This window comes from Haliotis rufescens, unplaced genomic scaffold (genome assembly GCF_023055435.1).
Source record: "Haliotis rufescens isolate VD_foot unplaced genomic scaffold, xgHalRufe1.0.p SCAF_49, whole genome shotgun sequence".
NCBI classification, from domain to species: domain Eukaryota; kingdom Metazoa; phylum Mollusca; class Gastropoda; order Lepetellida; family Haliotidae; genus Haliotis; species Haliotis rufescens.
Genome location: NW_025964212.1, coordinates 832,573 through 846,668, shown reverse-complemented (window position 1 = coordinate 846,668; position 14,096 = coordinate 832,573). Strand labels below are relative to the sequence as shown.

Genomic DNA, 14,096 nt, shown 5'->3' with positions numbered 1-14,096 from the left:
ATATAGAATCGCTTTGGAAAAGATAGATATGCGTAAAATAATGGATACGTTTTGAGATATTTATAATAAAGTCCTTTTGGGCTCGAGGCAACATCATTTCTCCACTTTTGGATAAACTGATCTTTAAGTATTTGTTCCACCTGTGAAGCTAGCCATTGGGTAGTACATGACCTAGGGCTATTGAATACATACGTTAAACCAGTTCCATCTAAAATGTCTTTAACCTTTAACAACCAGGGGTTTTCTAGTTTTTCATTGTTCAAGGTCAAGTAAATATAGACAAGGTTTGAAAGTTTATTTACACCGTTATGGTAGGTCAATTTATGCCAAAAGGAAATGAGACGTTTGTATATCTTTATCGTGATAGGGAATCTGCCGAGTTCACCAAAGAGGATAAAACGAAAGGTCGAGTTCCTTAATCCTGTAACAAGTCGAAGAAATTTTAGATGGATTTTTTCCAGATATTCAACATTTTCAAAACACCAAATTTCGGACCCATATATTAGAATAGGTAATATCATTGTATCAAAGGCATACAGTAAACAATCCAATGGCAAATCGATATTTCGTGATTTTTTCAACAGACTGAAAATAGCTTTTGTAGCACTATCAGCGAGATCTTTAATACTTGTAACCAGTTTCTATTCCTATGAAATGTTATGCCGAGGTAGTTAAATGTGTCAACTATATCAAGTCTTTTGTTGTTATAATAAAAATTTAATTTTGATGTGTTTGCTGGTCCACTCCCAAAGATAGGAATTTTAGTTTTGCTGATATTGACTGACAATTTCCATCTATCACAATATATTTCGAAGGAGTCTAATGCTTTCTGTAATCCTTGCGGTGATTCATCAAATAGAACGGCATCATCTGCATACAGTAAGATCAAAAGTTGTATGAATAGTTCAATATAGTTGTCTTCAGAGCAATCTAGTTTAACACCATTACAATTAGAGTCAAGAAGGTGATTTTCAATGTCATTAATAAAGATTGAAAACAGTAAAGGAGATAAGTTTTCTCCCTGTCTAACACCAATATTGCAGTTGAAGTAGGCTGATTCATTGTTATTATATTGTACAAGAGATTTTATACCAGCTGCTGCTGTACTGTCCAGCTTATTCATGTATGTCTCATCTGCGAGCCTCTTCGCCATCTGCAGTTCCGTCGACTCGCAGTTCTTTGGTCGTACTGTAAAAAATCTTTATGCCGTCTTCGTCATAGTTACTTCCTCAGAGGGCATCAACTGAGCTATCTTTAATGCGTCCTCGTACCTCTGTTTCTTCTGGACGGGAAGGTTGCGATGGCGTATCCCGAGGACTCGGTTACGACTCTTCTGAAGAAAAACAACAACTTTATTTACATTTGCATTTCAAATTTATAATGCATATGCATGTATATCCATGTATATGCTCAAGAGCAAAGGAGGAAAATATGTGAAAATCAAATTCAAATTTATTCCGATAACCCTTAAGCAACGTGTCAGTATTATAGCTTGATGTATTAGAACAACACTATTTGTGAATGCCAGGTGCTACCGGTAGTGTTGGGTATGCTTACCCTTTTTGAAGATTCACTCTTTGTAATTCGACATCAAACGGTTTACATCACACTCTAAGTAAACAATCTCATTTAACCCTTAATTAGTTAATTAATCTAGTTAACCGGCGTATACTGTATCACTTAGTATTGCCTTAACGAGGAGTAATCCCTAGTCAGTTGTTGGTGAGTGATCAATTAATGTCTGGAGAAAGGGATTAGCCTTACTCACAATAAATTAACATTTCACACTGCAACAGAAGAGATTATCGATCATTATGCCTTTATAAGAATGTGAGAAAGATAAAGATTGAATGATACATAACGTGCCTGCATTATATAGCCTGCAAGAATCGTCACTGTAAACTAATAGAGGATTAATTTCAATTTTACAGAATATTCAACTGCTAATTATATGATAAAGTGTTGAAGTAGCATTGGATATGTTTGAGATTACAGTTTTCAATTAACTGTATAATGTACCTTGCTGTCTTTGAGAGAGTCAGTGTCTGTAGAGCTGGCTTGGTCTAATTGGTATTCAGTCCCTGGGACAAATATTGTTTACTGGCATTGTATTGTGAGCAGCCGGATGCGTAAATAATATGTAATATATTTCCGTATTATATTTTATAGTACTTGTTGTTTTAATATTGTTAACAAAAGAAAGAACGAAGATTTTTTTGAAAAACCACATCAGCATGCATATGTTCTAGCAAAAGGAAACTTGATAGATATTCATTTTGTTTAATTTCTACTTTGGAAAACTTATTTGTCGCTCTGAAAGCTTGACGCTGTATAATTTGGCACCAGCTGCGGTATAAGAGCATATATCTAATGTCATTCAATACAGAATAATACATCAAGATGACAGTTTCAATGTTAAGATTAAGTATTTCTAAAGATATGGAAATTGAATCTTGATAACTGTTTTTAATCTTTGATCTTTTGGGAAAATAATAGTGGAACTGGTTGAGTGACTGACGTATTCTACATTAAAAGTGACAGATACGTGATTTACATCATTAAAATTTAATGTGATACAAGTGAGGGTTGTGATTTATTTAGGAACGAAGTCAGTTTGGGGATTTAACTTGCACTTTCCGACATTATGCGTATTTCGCACACGATTAAGAACATAATGTAATTAATTTATTTATACGAGACAAATGCATCAATCCTAAATCACCCAACTAAGTACATAGTTTGTTGAATGTTATTTCGTGAATACACAAATTGCATAACACATTCCCTGAGGACAAACCCAAATGGCCCGTCCCTTTGTGACAGGTGTTAATTAGAGAATGTATTGCCACCACATTATGTCCCGGCACTTTTATGACATGTAATGAACCTAGTCGGTCCCTTGGTCTGTAACAACAACATTGGTCTTATAAATTCAAAGTAGCATCAATGTTACGTAATTCGTATTCAAAAATTGACTGGAAAAATATAACATGAATGTAATTGCCCTTTTGGGGATAATATAATATTGGGAAAATATACTTAAAAGTACATGATTAAAGAATTTCAGAATCAACTGTTTCTTGTATGTATGACCGACTTCACACAAACTGAATAATAAAACATATGCTTATATAGCTATAATTACATGCATGACACCTACATTATCCTGAAATAATAATGTTGGTCATGTTTGTTAATTTGTACATTTCGTTGTTATTGGTATCCTGAGGATGTATACACGTGTTCTGATCTTATTTGACGTAGAATACATGAACTTGTTGAGTGACTTCCGTCCATCAGTGTGAAAGGATTTCCCACAATAAACCCTTATATATCCTTTGTAAAACAGAAAGAAGTCATATAGATATCATATCTAACTGGTACTAAAAGTTCACTATCAATCTACTCTGATAACAAACTGTTACATTTAATATCCCCAAGCACCAATACCCAGTATGCTCATGGAGTAATTATCAGAAACCCGGATAATATCCTGTCTACATGGTCACACCCGGAGATTGTTAAGACATTCAGACAATATGGCAGTCTGTATTCATTTCTTATATCCCAAAAGTCCCCACCAAGCTCCCTATATACAAATTGTATTAAATAATACATATATACATTAAAACAGAACAAAAACGATTGGTCAACAGTTTGGTGCGGTCGATGGAAAGGTGTTCAATTACTAAGAAAAGCTATTTAACTGTTTAATACTTAATACGTGTCTTAAAATATGAATTAATTGTTAATTTATAACATTAGTGCAAATTCACCCGAACATAGGATGTACATGGACTGATTTCAAAATAGCTAAATTGACAAATTGTTTCCCATAAACCACTGAATATAAACTCACTTAGCCTTTAGAATAGAAAGGCGAATCGTTTCTTAATATATTGTCTTTTAAGCCAATGGAAGTTTAAATCACTACAACCGAGTCAGAGGCGATAAAGGATTATGTGACAAAATCTGGTATCATGGCTTAACTGTTTATAATATAAGTAACACTGTCCAAGTTTAATAATCCTCTATATCAGATGACTATTCCAATTATAAATGGTATCAGGTACGAATAACTTGGCATAGCATTCTGTTCTACAACATATAGCCTGTATATTGGTTCGATTTCTATAAATATAATTACTAACAGCAAAGATGTTTTCCATCCTGTAAAAAGGTGTAATGGCTGTGTTAGTTTCTGTATAAATTTTCTCGTGGCCTGTACCCCTTATCGCCCCACAAATAGTCAGTATAGTCCGTATTGAGTGAGTGAGTTAAAATTTAACGTCTCATCGGCATTATTTCAGCGTCCGAAATGAATCTTAGTGTAAACATTCTAGGATTAATTCTTGTTCTTGGTACAATTATCCCACATATGGGCATTATATGCTTGTTCATAACTTCTAACGATTTATGTGAAATGAGTTATTTAACTGAGTGAGTGAGTATGGTTCACGGTGGTGGACACCAGAAAGGTATCTAAGACTTCTAAGGCAATTTATCATAGGGATTTCCTTTTTTACTCTATCGTCAATATCAGAATCTGACTGAAATGTTATTCCCAAAGTCATAAATATTAATTCCTTTCATTTTAAGATTAGGTTTTGCACTTGGGAAGACTTTAATTTAACGTGAAATAGAAAACTTTCTGTTTTCTCTGGATTCAATTTTATTTCATCCATTTGGTAATTTTCTCCAAATCAGCATTAATATTTTACGCAGTAGTATCTGGAATTGTCCATTTGGGGAATTGTCTGGACCCCACCACAAACACAGTAAACAGAAATTCCAATGTGAATAATATGTACAATAGTTTGTTGGCTCGACATGCAAGACTCCATAATTTTAGTTATAATGTAAAAGTCATAGTAATATTAAATTATTTTTAAAACAAATCATTAATGTATTTGACATGGAAGACGAAGCGACACACATTGTATTTTATAATAATGCACAATTTTGAATGCTTTAAACCTGTTTGATTAAACAAATACTGGATTTGATGTTGTCATATAGTGAATCAATATGTGTCTAGTCTTCCAAATGTTCTATTGCGAACATATATAGTGTCAGCGCTCATGATCGCCATATCTATGAATGAATGAAAATATCATCATTAATAAACTCACCTGAGCTCACTGTGTTTTCTGAAGACAAATCGCTGTTAGGCATCCTGCACGGCTTCGTTCACGATCACCCTCAAAGGTACGATAGAAATCTGCGATTGTGCGTGTTCAATGTTCGTATGCATTTTTGCGACAGGCGTTCGTTTATTTATTAAAATTCCACTAATTCATAAATCACATTGAGTTGCTCGCCTCTTCTCCAGTTGCTCACACTCTCAACTGATGTAGCTGCCTTGATTAACTGGAGTCCGGATGTAACTAATTACAAACTCTGTTCTAATTATGCTAATCGTGGAAGTGCATTATACTGGATGACAAACTTAGTCATCCTTTCACACTAATGATCTTTGTTTACAATGAACGCATGTCAATTGACTAAACAAACATCCTTAAGTAGAAGTATCACAATGGACGGTGTGTACAACTGTTTGTCAAACAATATCAACCAATATTTTATATTTAGAATCACCATTACATGAAATCACAGAAACATATATATTAAATTTTACTTTGAAAATTCCAGAACTAATGTCGTGAACGTAATATAATAGGAATTTATTCCAACAAAGTGTTTCCTATATATATGTTTCCTTGTACAATTTTAAATTCATGGATTTTTTATCTATTGTTTTGCAATGATCGTGACAATCGCTAAAAGGCTACTCTCTTGCTATTCCGTTTATTGGTTATTCTAGTTTAGACAGACAGATTGAGACTGGCCGCTGGGAGAGCATCTCACGCGAATATCGCACACGTAAGCTTTGTACCTCCCCTGCCATAGCCGACGAGTTCCACTACCTCTTTAGATGTGAATATTTTGACCAGCAAAGAAAAACATTAATTGATAGTAGATATCTAAACTGGTCAAACATTATTTCCTTTAAGCATTTGATGTCAAATATGAGAACTTATAATCTTAAAAAACTGTCTAAATTTGTAAAAATATTACTTTCTGCACTAAAGTAAAGCACTGTTGCCACTTGATCACATTGTATTTTTGTATATATGTACGCTATTATGTTGCTCATAAACCACCGGTCGGCGGTTTGAGTTAATAAAGAACTTGAACTTGAACTTGAACTTGACAGCCTCTCGTTATACAAACAGTGCTTTTCTAACCCCGATTTATTTAAGACAGCGGCAGCCTTTCGTTATACAAACAGTGTTTTTTCTAACCCCGATTTAGTTAAGACAGCGGCAGCCTTTCCCCATACAAACAGTGCTCTTTCTAACCCCGACCTAGTTAAGACAGCGGCAGCCTTTCGTTATACAAACAGTGCTCTTTCTAACCCCGATTTAGCTACAACAACAACAACAACAACAACAAGAAACGTTTATTTCGCTTCAAGGTCATAGCTATGGCATATTGAAGGTACAAATGGAGATTTATGGTGACACGAGGCAGGAGACGGACGTGCGTCAACTATACGTTTAACTGCAACAGACTCTTAAATTTAATTAAACATCTTGAGGATTTCTTTTACAAACCGTGCTAGTTTTCTTTGTTCTAATACACTTTCAGTATTTAGTAGCATATCAAGTGTAATCGTACTAGGTCTTGTAAAGTACTTCTTTTGAATATAATGCTTACGCAAGTTATGCAGAAAAGGACAAATTGGTAGATAGTGATATTCGTCAGCTAAGTCATGTTTATTACAGTGTCTACAGATTCTGTCTTCTCGTGGTATATTTGCCACTTGATCACATTGTATTTTTGTATATATGTACGCTATTATGTTGCTCATAAACCACCGGTCGGCGGTTTGAGTTAATAAAGAACTTGAACTTGAACTTGACAGCCTCTCGTTATACAAACAGTGCTTTTCTAACCCCGATTTATTTAAGACAGCGTCAGCCATTCGCTATACAAACAGTGTTTTTTCTAACCCCGATTTAGTTAAGACAGCGGCAGCCTTTCCCCATACAAACAGTGCTTTTCTAACCCCGACCTAGTTAAGACAGCGGCAGCCTTTCGTTATACAAACAGTGCTTTTCTAACCCCGACCTAGTTAAGACAGCGGCAGCCTTTCGTTATACAAACAGTGCTCTTTCTAACCCCGATTTAGTTAAGACAACGGCAGCCTTTCCCCATACAAACAGTGCTTTTCTAACCCCGACCTAGTTAAGACAGCGGCAGCCTTTCGTTATACAAACAGTGCTTTTCTAACCACAATTAAGTTTATACAGCGGTAGCCTTTCGTTATACAAACAGTGCTTTTCTAACCCCGACCTAGTTAAAACAGAGGCAGCCTTTCGTTATACAAACAGTGCTTTTCTAACCCCGACCTAGTTAAAACAGCGGCAGCCTTCGTTATACAAACAGTGCTTTTTCAAACCGCGATCTAATTAAGACAGCAGTATTGTTTACATTATCTGTTACTAAAATCTGCACAAATGTTCTATTTCTTATGTAAAATGCTGTCAACATAAAGAAATACAAATTATTTCATAACACTCCAAATATAGTTGCCATAATGAAAATAGTATTAACGTTTTATTGCCACGTGCAATAATACTGTTCGGTAACATTAGTAATATTTTCAAACCCCAAGAATACCTCTTACGGGATCAAAAAATTCAATGAAGCAGAGGTAAAATCTATCCATATATACAAAATTGTATAGTTTTGGATATACCAACTATACAAAATTGTATATTTTGGATATATTGGAATTTTCCCTTGTGATTGTCACACCTAATAGCCTACAAGTAATATACCCATTGTCACACCTAATAACCTACAAGTAATATCACCATTGTCACACCTTATAGCCTACATGTCAAATCACCATTGCCACACCTAATATCCTACATGTCAAACCTCAATTGTCACATCTAATAGCCTACAAGTAATATTACCATTGTCACACCTAATAGCCTATAAGTAACATCATCATTGTCACACCTAATAGCCTACATGCCAGATCACCATTGTCACACCTAATAGCCTACACGCCACATCACCATTGTCACACCTAATAGCCTACAAGTAATATCATCATTGTCACACCTAATATCCTACATGTCAAATCACCATTGGCACACCTCATATCCTACATGTCAAATCACCATTGGCACACCTAATAGCCTACATGTCAAATCACCATTGGCACACCTAATATCCTACATGTTAAATCACCATTGGCACACCTCATATCCTACATGTCAAATCACCATTGGCACACCTAATATCCTACATGTCAAATCACCATTGGCACACCTAATATCCTACATGTCAAATCACCATTGGCACACCTAATATCCTACATGTCAAATCACCATTGGCACACCTAATAGCCTACATGTCAAATCACCATTGGCACACCTAATATCCTACATGTCAAATCACCATTGGCACACCTAATATCCTACATGTCAAATCACCATTGGCACACCTAATATCCTACATGTCAAATCACCATTGGCACACCTAATATCCTACATGTCAAACCTCCATTGTCACATCTAATAGCCTACAAGTAATATTACCATTGTCACACCTAATAGCCTACAAGTAATATACCCATTGTCACACCTAATATCCTACAAGTAATATACCCATTGTCACACCTAATAACCTACAAGTAATATCACCATTGTCACACCTTATAGCCTACATGCCAGATCACCATTGTCACACCTAATAGCCTACAAGTAATATCATCATTGTCACACCTAATAGCCTTCAAGTAATATCACCATTGTCACACCTTATAGCCTACATGCCAGATCACCATTGTCACACCTAATAGCCTACAAGTAATATCATCATTGTCACACCTAATAGCCTACAATTAATATCATCATTGCCACACCCTATAGCCTACAAGTAATATCATCATTGTCACACCTAATAGCCTACAAGTAATATCATCATTGTCACACCTAATAGCCTACAATTAATATCATCATTGCCACACCCTATAGCCTACAAGTAATATCATCACTGTCACTACTAATAACCTACAAGTAATATTATCATTGTCATATTTAATAGCCTACAATTGATATCATCATTGTCACACCTAATAGCCTACAAGTAATATCATCATTGCCACACCTTATAGCCTACAAGTAATATCATCACTGTCACTACTAATAACCTACAAGTAATATTATCATTGTCATATTTAATAGCCTACAATTGATATCATCATTGTCACACCTAATAGCCTACAAGTAATATCATCATTGTCACACCTTATACCCTACAAGTTATATCCTCACTGTCACACCTTATAGCCTACAAGTAAAATTATCATTGTCATATTCAATAGCCTACAATTGATATCATCATTGTCACACCTAATAGCCTACAAGTAATATCATCATTGTCACACCTAATAGCCTTCAAGTAATATCATCACTGTCACACCTAATAGGGGCGGTCGGGTAGCCTGGTGGTTAAAGCGTTCGCTCGTCACACCGAAGACCCGGGTTCGATTCCCGACATGGGTACAATGTGTGAAGCCCATTTCTGTTGTCCCCCACCGTGATATTGCTGGAATATTGCTAAAAGCGGCGTAAAACCATACTCACTCATTCACTCACTAACATTTAATATCCTTCAATTGATATCATCATTGTCAAACCTTACAGCCTACAAGTAATATCATCACTGTCACACCTAATAACCTACAAGTAATATGATCATTGTCACATTTAATTGCCTACAATTGATATCTTCATTGCCACACCTAATAGCCAACACGTAATATCATCATTGTCACACCTAATAGCCTAGAAGTAATATCATCATTGTCACACCTAATAGCTTACAAGTTATATTATCATAATCACACCTTATAGCCTAAGGTAATATCATCATTGCCACACCTAATAACCTACAAGTAATATCATCATTGTCACACCTAATAGCCTACAAGTAATATCATCATTGTCACACCTTATAGCCTACAGGTAATATCATCATTGCCACACCTAATAACATACAAGTAATATCATCATTATCACACCTTATTGTTTAGCAGTAATATCACCATTGTCACATCTAAGAGCCTACAATTAATATCACCATTGTCACACCCAATAGCCTACACGTCACATCACCATTGTCACATCTAAGAGCCTACAAGTAATATCATCATTGTCACACCTAATAGCCTACAAGTAATATCACCATTGTCACACCTAATAGCCTACAAATAATATCACCATTGTCACACCTAATAACCTACACGCCAAATCATCATTGTCACACCTTATTGTTTACAAGTAATATCATCATTGTCACATCTAAGAGCCTACAATTAATATCATCATTGTCACACCCCTTAAAACCTACAAGTAATATCACTATTGTCCCACCTAATAGCCTACAGGTAATATCACCATTGTCACTCCCAATAGCCTACACGTCACATCACAATTGTCACACCTTATAGCCTACATACCAAATCATCATTGTCAAACCTAATAGCCTACAAATAATATCACCATTGTCACACCTAATAACCTACACGCCAAATCATCATTGTCACACCTAATAGCCTTCAAAGAAATATTACCATTGTCACACCCAATAGCCTACACGCCAAATCATCATTGTCACAAGCAATATCCTTCAAGTAATATCACCATTGTCACACCCAATATCCTACATGTAAAATCACCATTGTCACACCCAATAGCCTACACGCCAAATCATCATTGTCACACCCAATAGCCTACACGTCAAATCACCATTGTCACACCCAATAGCCTACACGCCAAATCACCATTGTCACACCCAATAGCCTACACGCCAAATCACCATTGTCACATCCAATAGCCTACACGCCAAATCACCATTGTCACACCCAATAGCCTACACGCCACATCACCATTGTCACACCCAATAGCCTACACGCCAAATCACCATTGTCACACCCAATAGCCTACACGCCAAATCATCATTGTCACACGCAATACCCTTCAAGTAATATCACCATTGTCACACCCAATATCCTACACGCCAAATCATCATTGTCACACATAATAGCCTACAAGTAATATCACCATTGTCACACCCAATAGCCTACACGCCACATCACCATTGCCACACCCAATAGCCTACACGCCACATCACCATTGTCACACCCAATAGCCTACACGCCACATTACCACTGTCACACCCAATAGCCTACACGCCACATTACCATTGTCACACCCAATAGCCTAAACGCCACATTACCACTGTCACACCCAATAGCCTACACGCCACATCACCATTGTCACACCCAATAGCCTACACGCCACATTACCACTGTCACACCCAATAGCCTACACGCCACATTACCACTGTCACACCCAATAGCCTACACGCCACATTAACACTGTCACACCCTTCCTACTGAAACCCAGGAGCCATTTCACTCTCCCTGTTCTCAAGAAGCTATTGTTTTGCATCCTCTATAATCCAGCGTGTTACAATGTAATGGTAAACACCCTGCACCCTTTCGCCACCATAGATTCGTTTTGAGCCCGATTGGAATGGATCGACACTAAAACATAGTCGTCCAAACCATGGAATCCCACGAGCGAGAGGAATCTATACTACATAAGATATATGAGCGTGCGAGCTGGTGACGTCACATCCGGGACGAAGCTGTGGTGGCGAATGGGTCCAGAGTGATTCTCAGCATGGAATGGGATACGTACACTGAGTGATTGAGGATGATTGTTTTGAGCCGTTGTTTCGCGAACACCTGGTGTCATCACTGATTTTCAGTGGCCCGTTCATATAATTTCCAAAACCTATTTGCCCTTTCCGCCAAGTGGAATCTGGAAAATCTAGGCTGGTTTTTCTCTTGCATTGACAATTTATATTTATCTTGTAGAAGGGGCGTTGGGGCAGCCAAGTGCTTAAAGCGTTCGCTTGTCACGCCGAAGATACGAGTTCGATTCCCCACGTCCTCCGCTGTGATATTCCTTAAATATTGCTAAAAACAGCGTAAAACAACATTTACTCACTTTGAAGAACTGTTTCCCTTTTTTATGCTCGTGATCATTGATTAATTGATGATGTTTCTTTGTATTTCAGTTGACAACCTGAGCCAGCGTAACTTCAGCACGTCTGCCATCGTCATTTGTGGTCAAGAAAAAAAGACTGTTTGCTGCAGTGTAAGCCATAGACAGCGTAACTGTCTGCCTGGAACCGTCCACCCTGCGACCACCAACCAACAGCATCATAATACTCTGTCATTGGGACTAGCCAATATGAGCTCTGGGTTGCTGGTTGATACAAAGTCTTAAAAGTTCCTAACGTATCCTGTCAAGCGAACAGAGTACACGACAAATGAAATATCAACAACGAAAGTTGGACTTCAAACATATTACTTAACTTTCACACCGAAATCAGGATACCATTTCACAACTAAAACCTCAATGATAGCTTTAGACATTGAAGACATCAAAATGCTTGAAGTGCATACGATACACGGCAGGATCTTTTTACAAAGAGATTTACATGTTTCATTTATGTACATTTCTGCTTTTGAAGACAAATTAGACATTTAACATTACAGATGTAATAACTTGTTGTTGCCATAAGGCGAATAAGTTGTTATACCACATAAATTTATCAGCTATAAACCAAAATACATTTTTACGACCACGATGGATACACCTGTTCGGACAAGGGCTCTGAAAGGCTTTTTGCTGTTGCTGTTTATTCAAATAGTGGCAACTGTATTGTTCACATATCACACGACTGTTGGCTGGTCTTTCAGAAGGTCCAGGTTTTCAGCGCTACCGTGGAACATGCACCAAGATTCGGTAGCTACGTTCGGAAACGTGCCACAAAGACGTAGTCACACTAAGACTCGCTACGTCACAGATCTGAACACACAGATCCTCCTAGAAAACAGGACATTGTGTCCGTCTGACAGCCAGCTGTCTGTTTTGTTCATGGTCCACTCTGCCTTGACTAACTGGAAACGACGCGATACAATGAGAACAATACTGGCCCTCGGAAACAGTTCTCTGTACACAAACTACTCGATACGTGTGCTGTTCCTGCTGGGAAGAACCAAATATGCTCATGTGATGGAAATGACGGTGATTCGACAAGAATTTGACAAGTATGGCGACATATTACAGGGGAACTTCCTAGACAGCTATAGAAACTTGACTTACAAAGGATCAATGGGTATGAAATGGGTGAGTCTGCATTGTGCCAATGTGAAATACGTCATCAAACTTGACGATGACGTGTATGTAGATTTATACAACGTCTTTCATCGTATATACCACGACTACTCCAGCTACACGCGATTAGTAATGTGTAACAAGATGCCCGCGAACAGCGTGTCCATAGATCGGCGAGGACATTGGACAATAGACCAGAATGTATTTCGCCATTACGGGTCGTACCCATGGTCATTCTGCAGTGGTTTTGCTGTGGTTTTGTCAGGGGCCATGATGCCTATACTGCACAAGGCTGCTCAGATGGTGCCTTTCTTCTGGGTGGATGATGCATTTCTTTATGGGATACTCCGCAGTGGTGTTGACCATCATTCTGAAGAGTTCGCCAAGTTCAACTACTCCCAGCTTCACAAGACAAAGTTTGTGCAATGTTTTAACCAATCATCCTGTGATTATGTGTTTGGTCTGGCCGCTCGTTCTGTATCAGAAACATTGCACTACCTGCGGTTTATGAACCTGAACTTTGGGACAAGCCTCAAACTCACACCGGATCTAGTACGGCATGTTGAATTATTAAATTTATTCAAACGATTTTGATTAAAATATGCCATTGTGTGTGTATGCGTGCATTATTCTAAACGTTCTCAACTTTCAGTTCTACTGAAACACCATTGACACATTGTGTGTCCAAGTGAACATGTTTTTTATTGCGTTGTCAGTAGTTTTACAGTTTGGTTATGGAGGTAAACCAATTGTCAATAGCTTGTGAAGGTCGATCAACGTCTTAGATGACACACAATTCATAGTCACAACAAATATCAG

General features: G+C 37.3%; 1 protein-coding gene across 1 annotated transcript; it reads left to right on the top strand.

Annotated features, from left to right (window-relative positions):
• Positions 1-12,890: 12,890 nt before the first annotated feature.
• On the top strand, positions 12,891-13,871 carry LOC124139050 (beta-1,3-galactosyltransferase 1-like). The gene has a single exon (XM_046506026.2). It carries the CDS (start codon positions 12,891-12,893, stop codon positions 13,869-13,871), a length of 981 nt encoding a protein of 326 aa, XP_046361982.2.
• Positions 13,872-14,096: the final 225 nt, after the last annotated feature.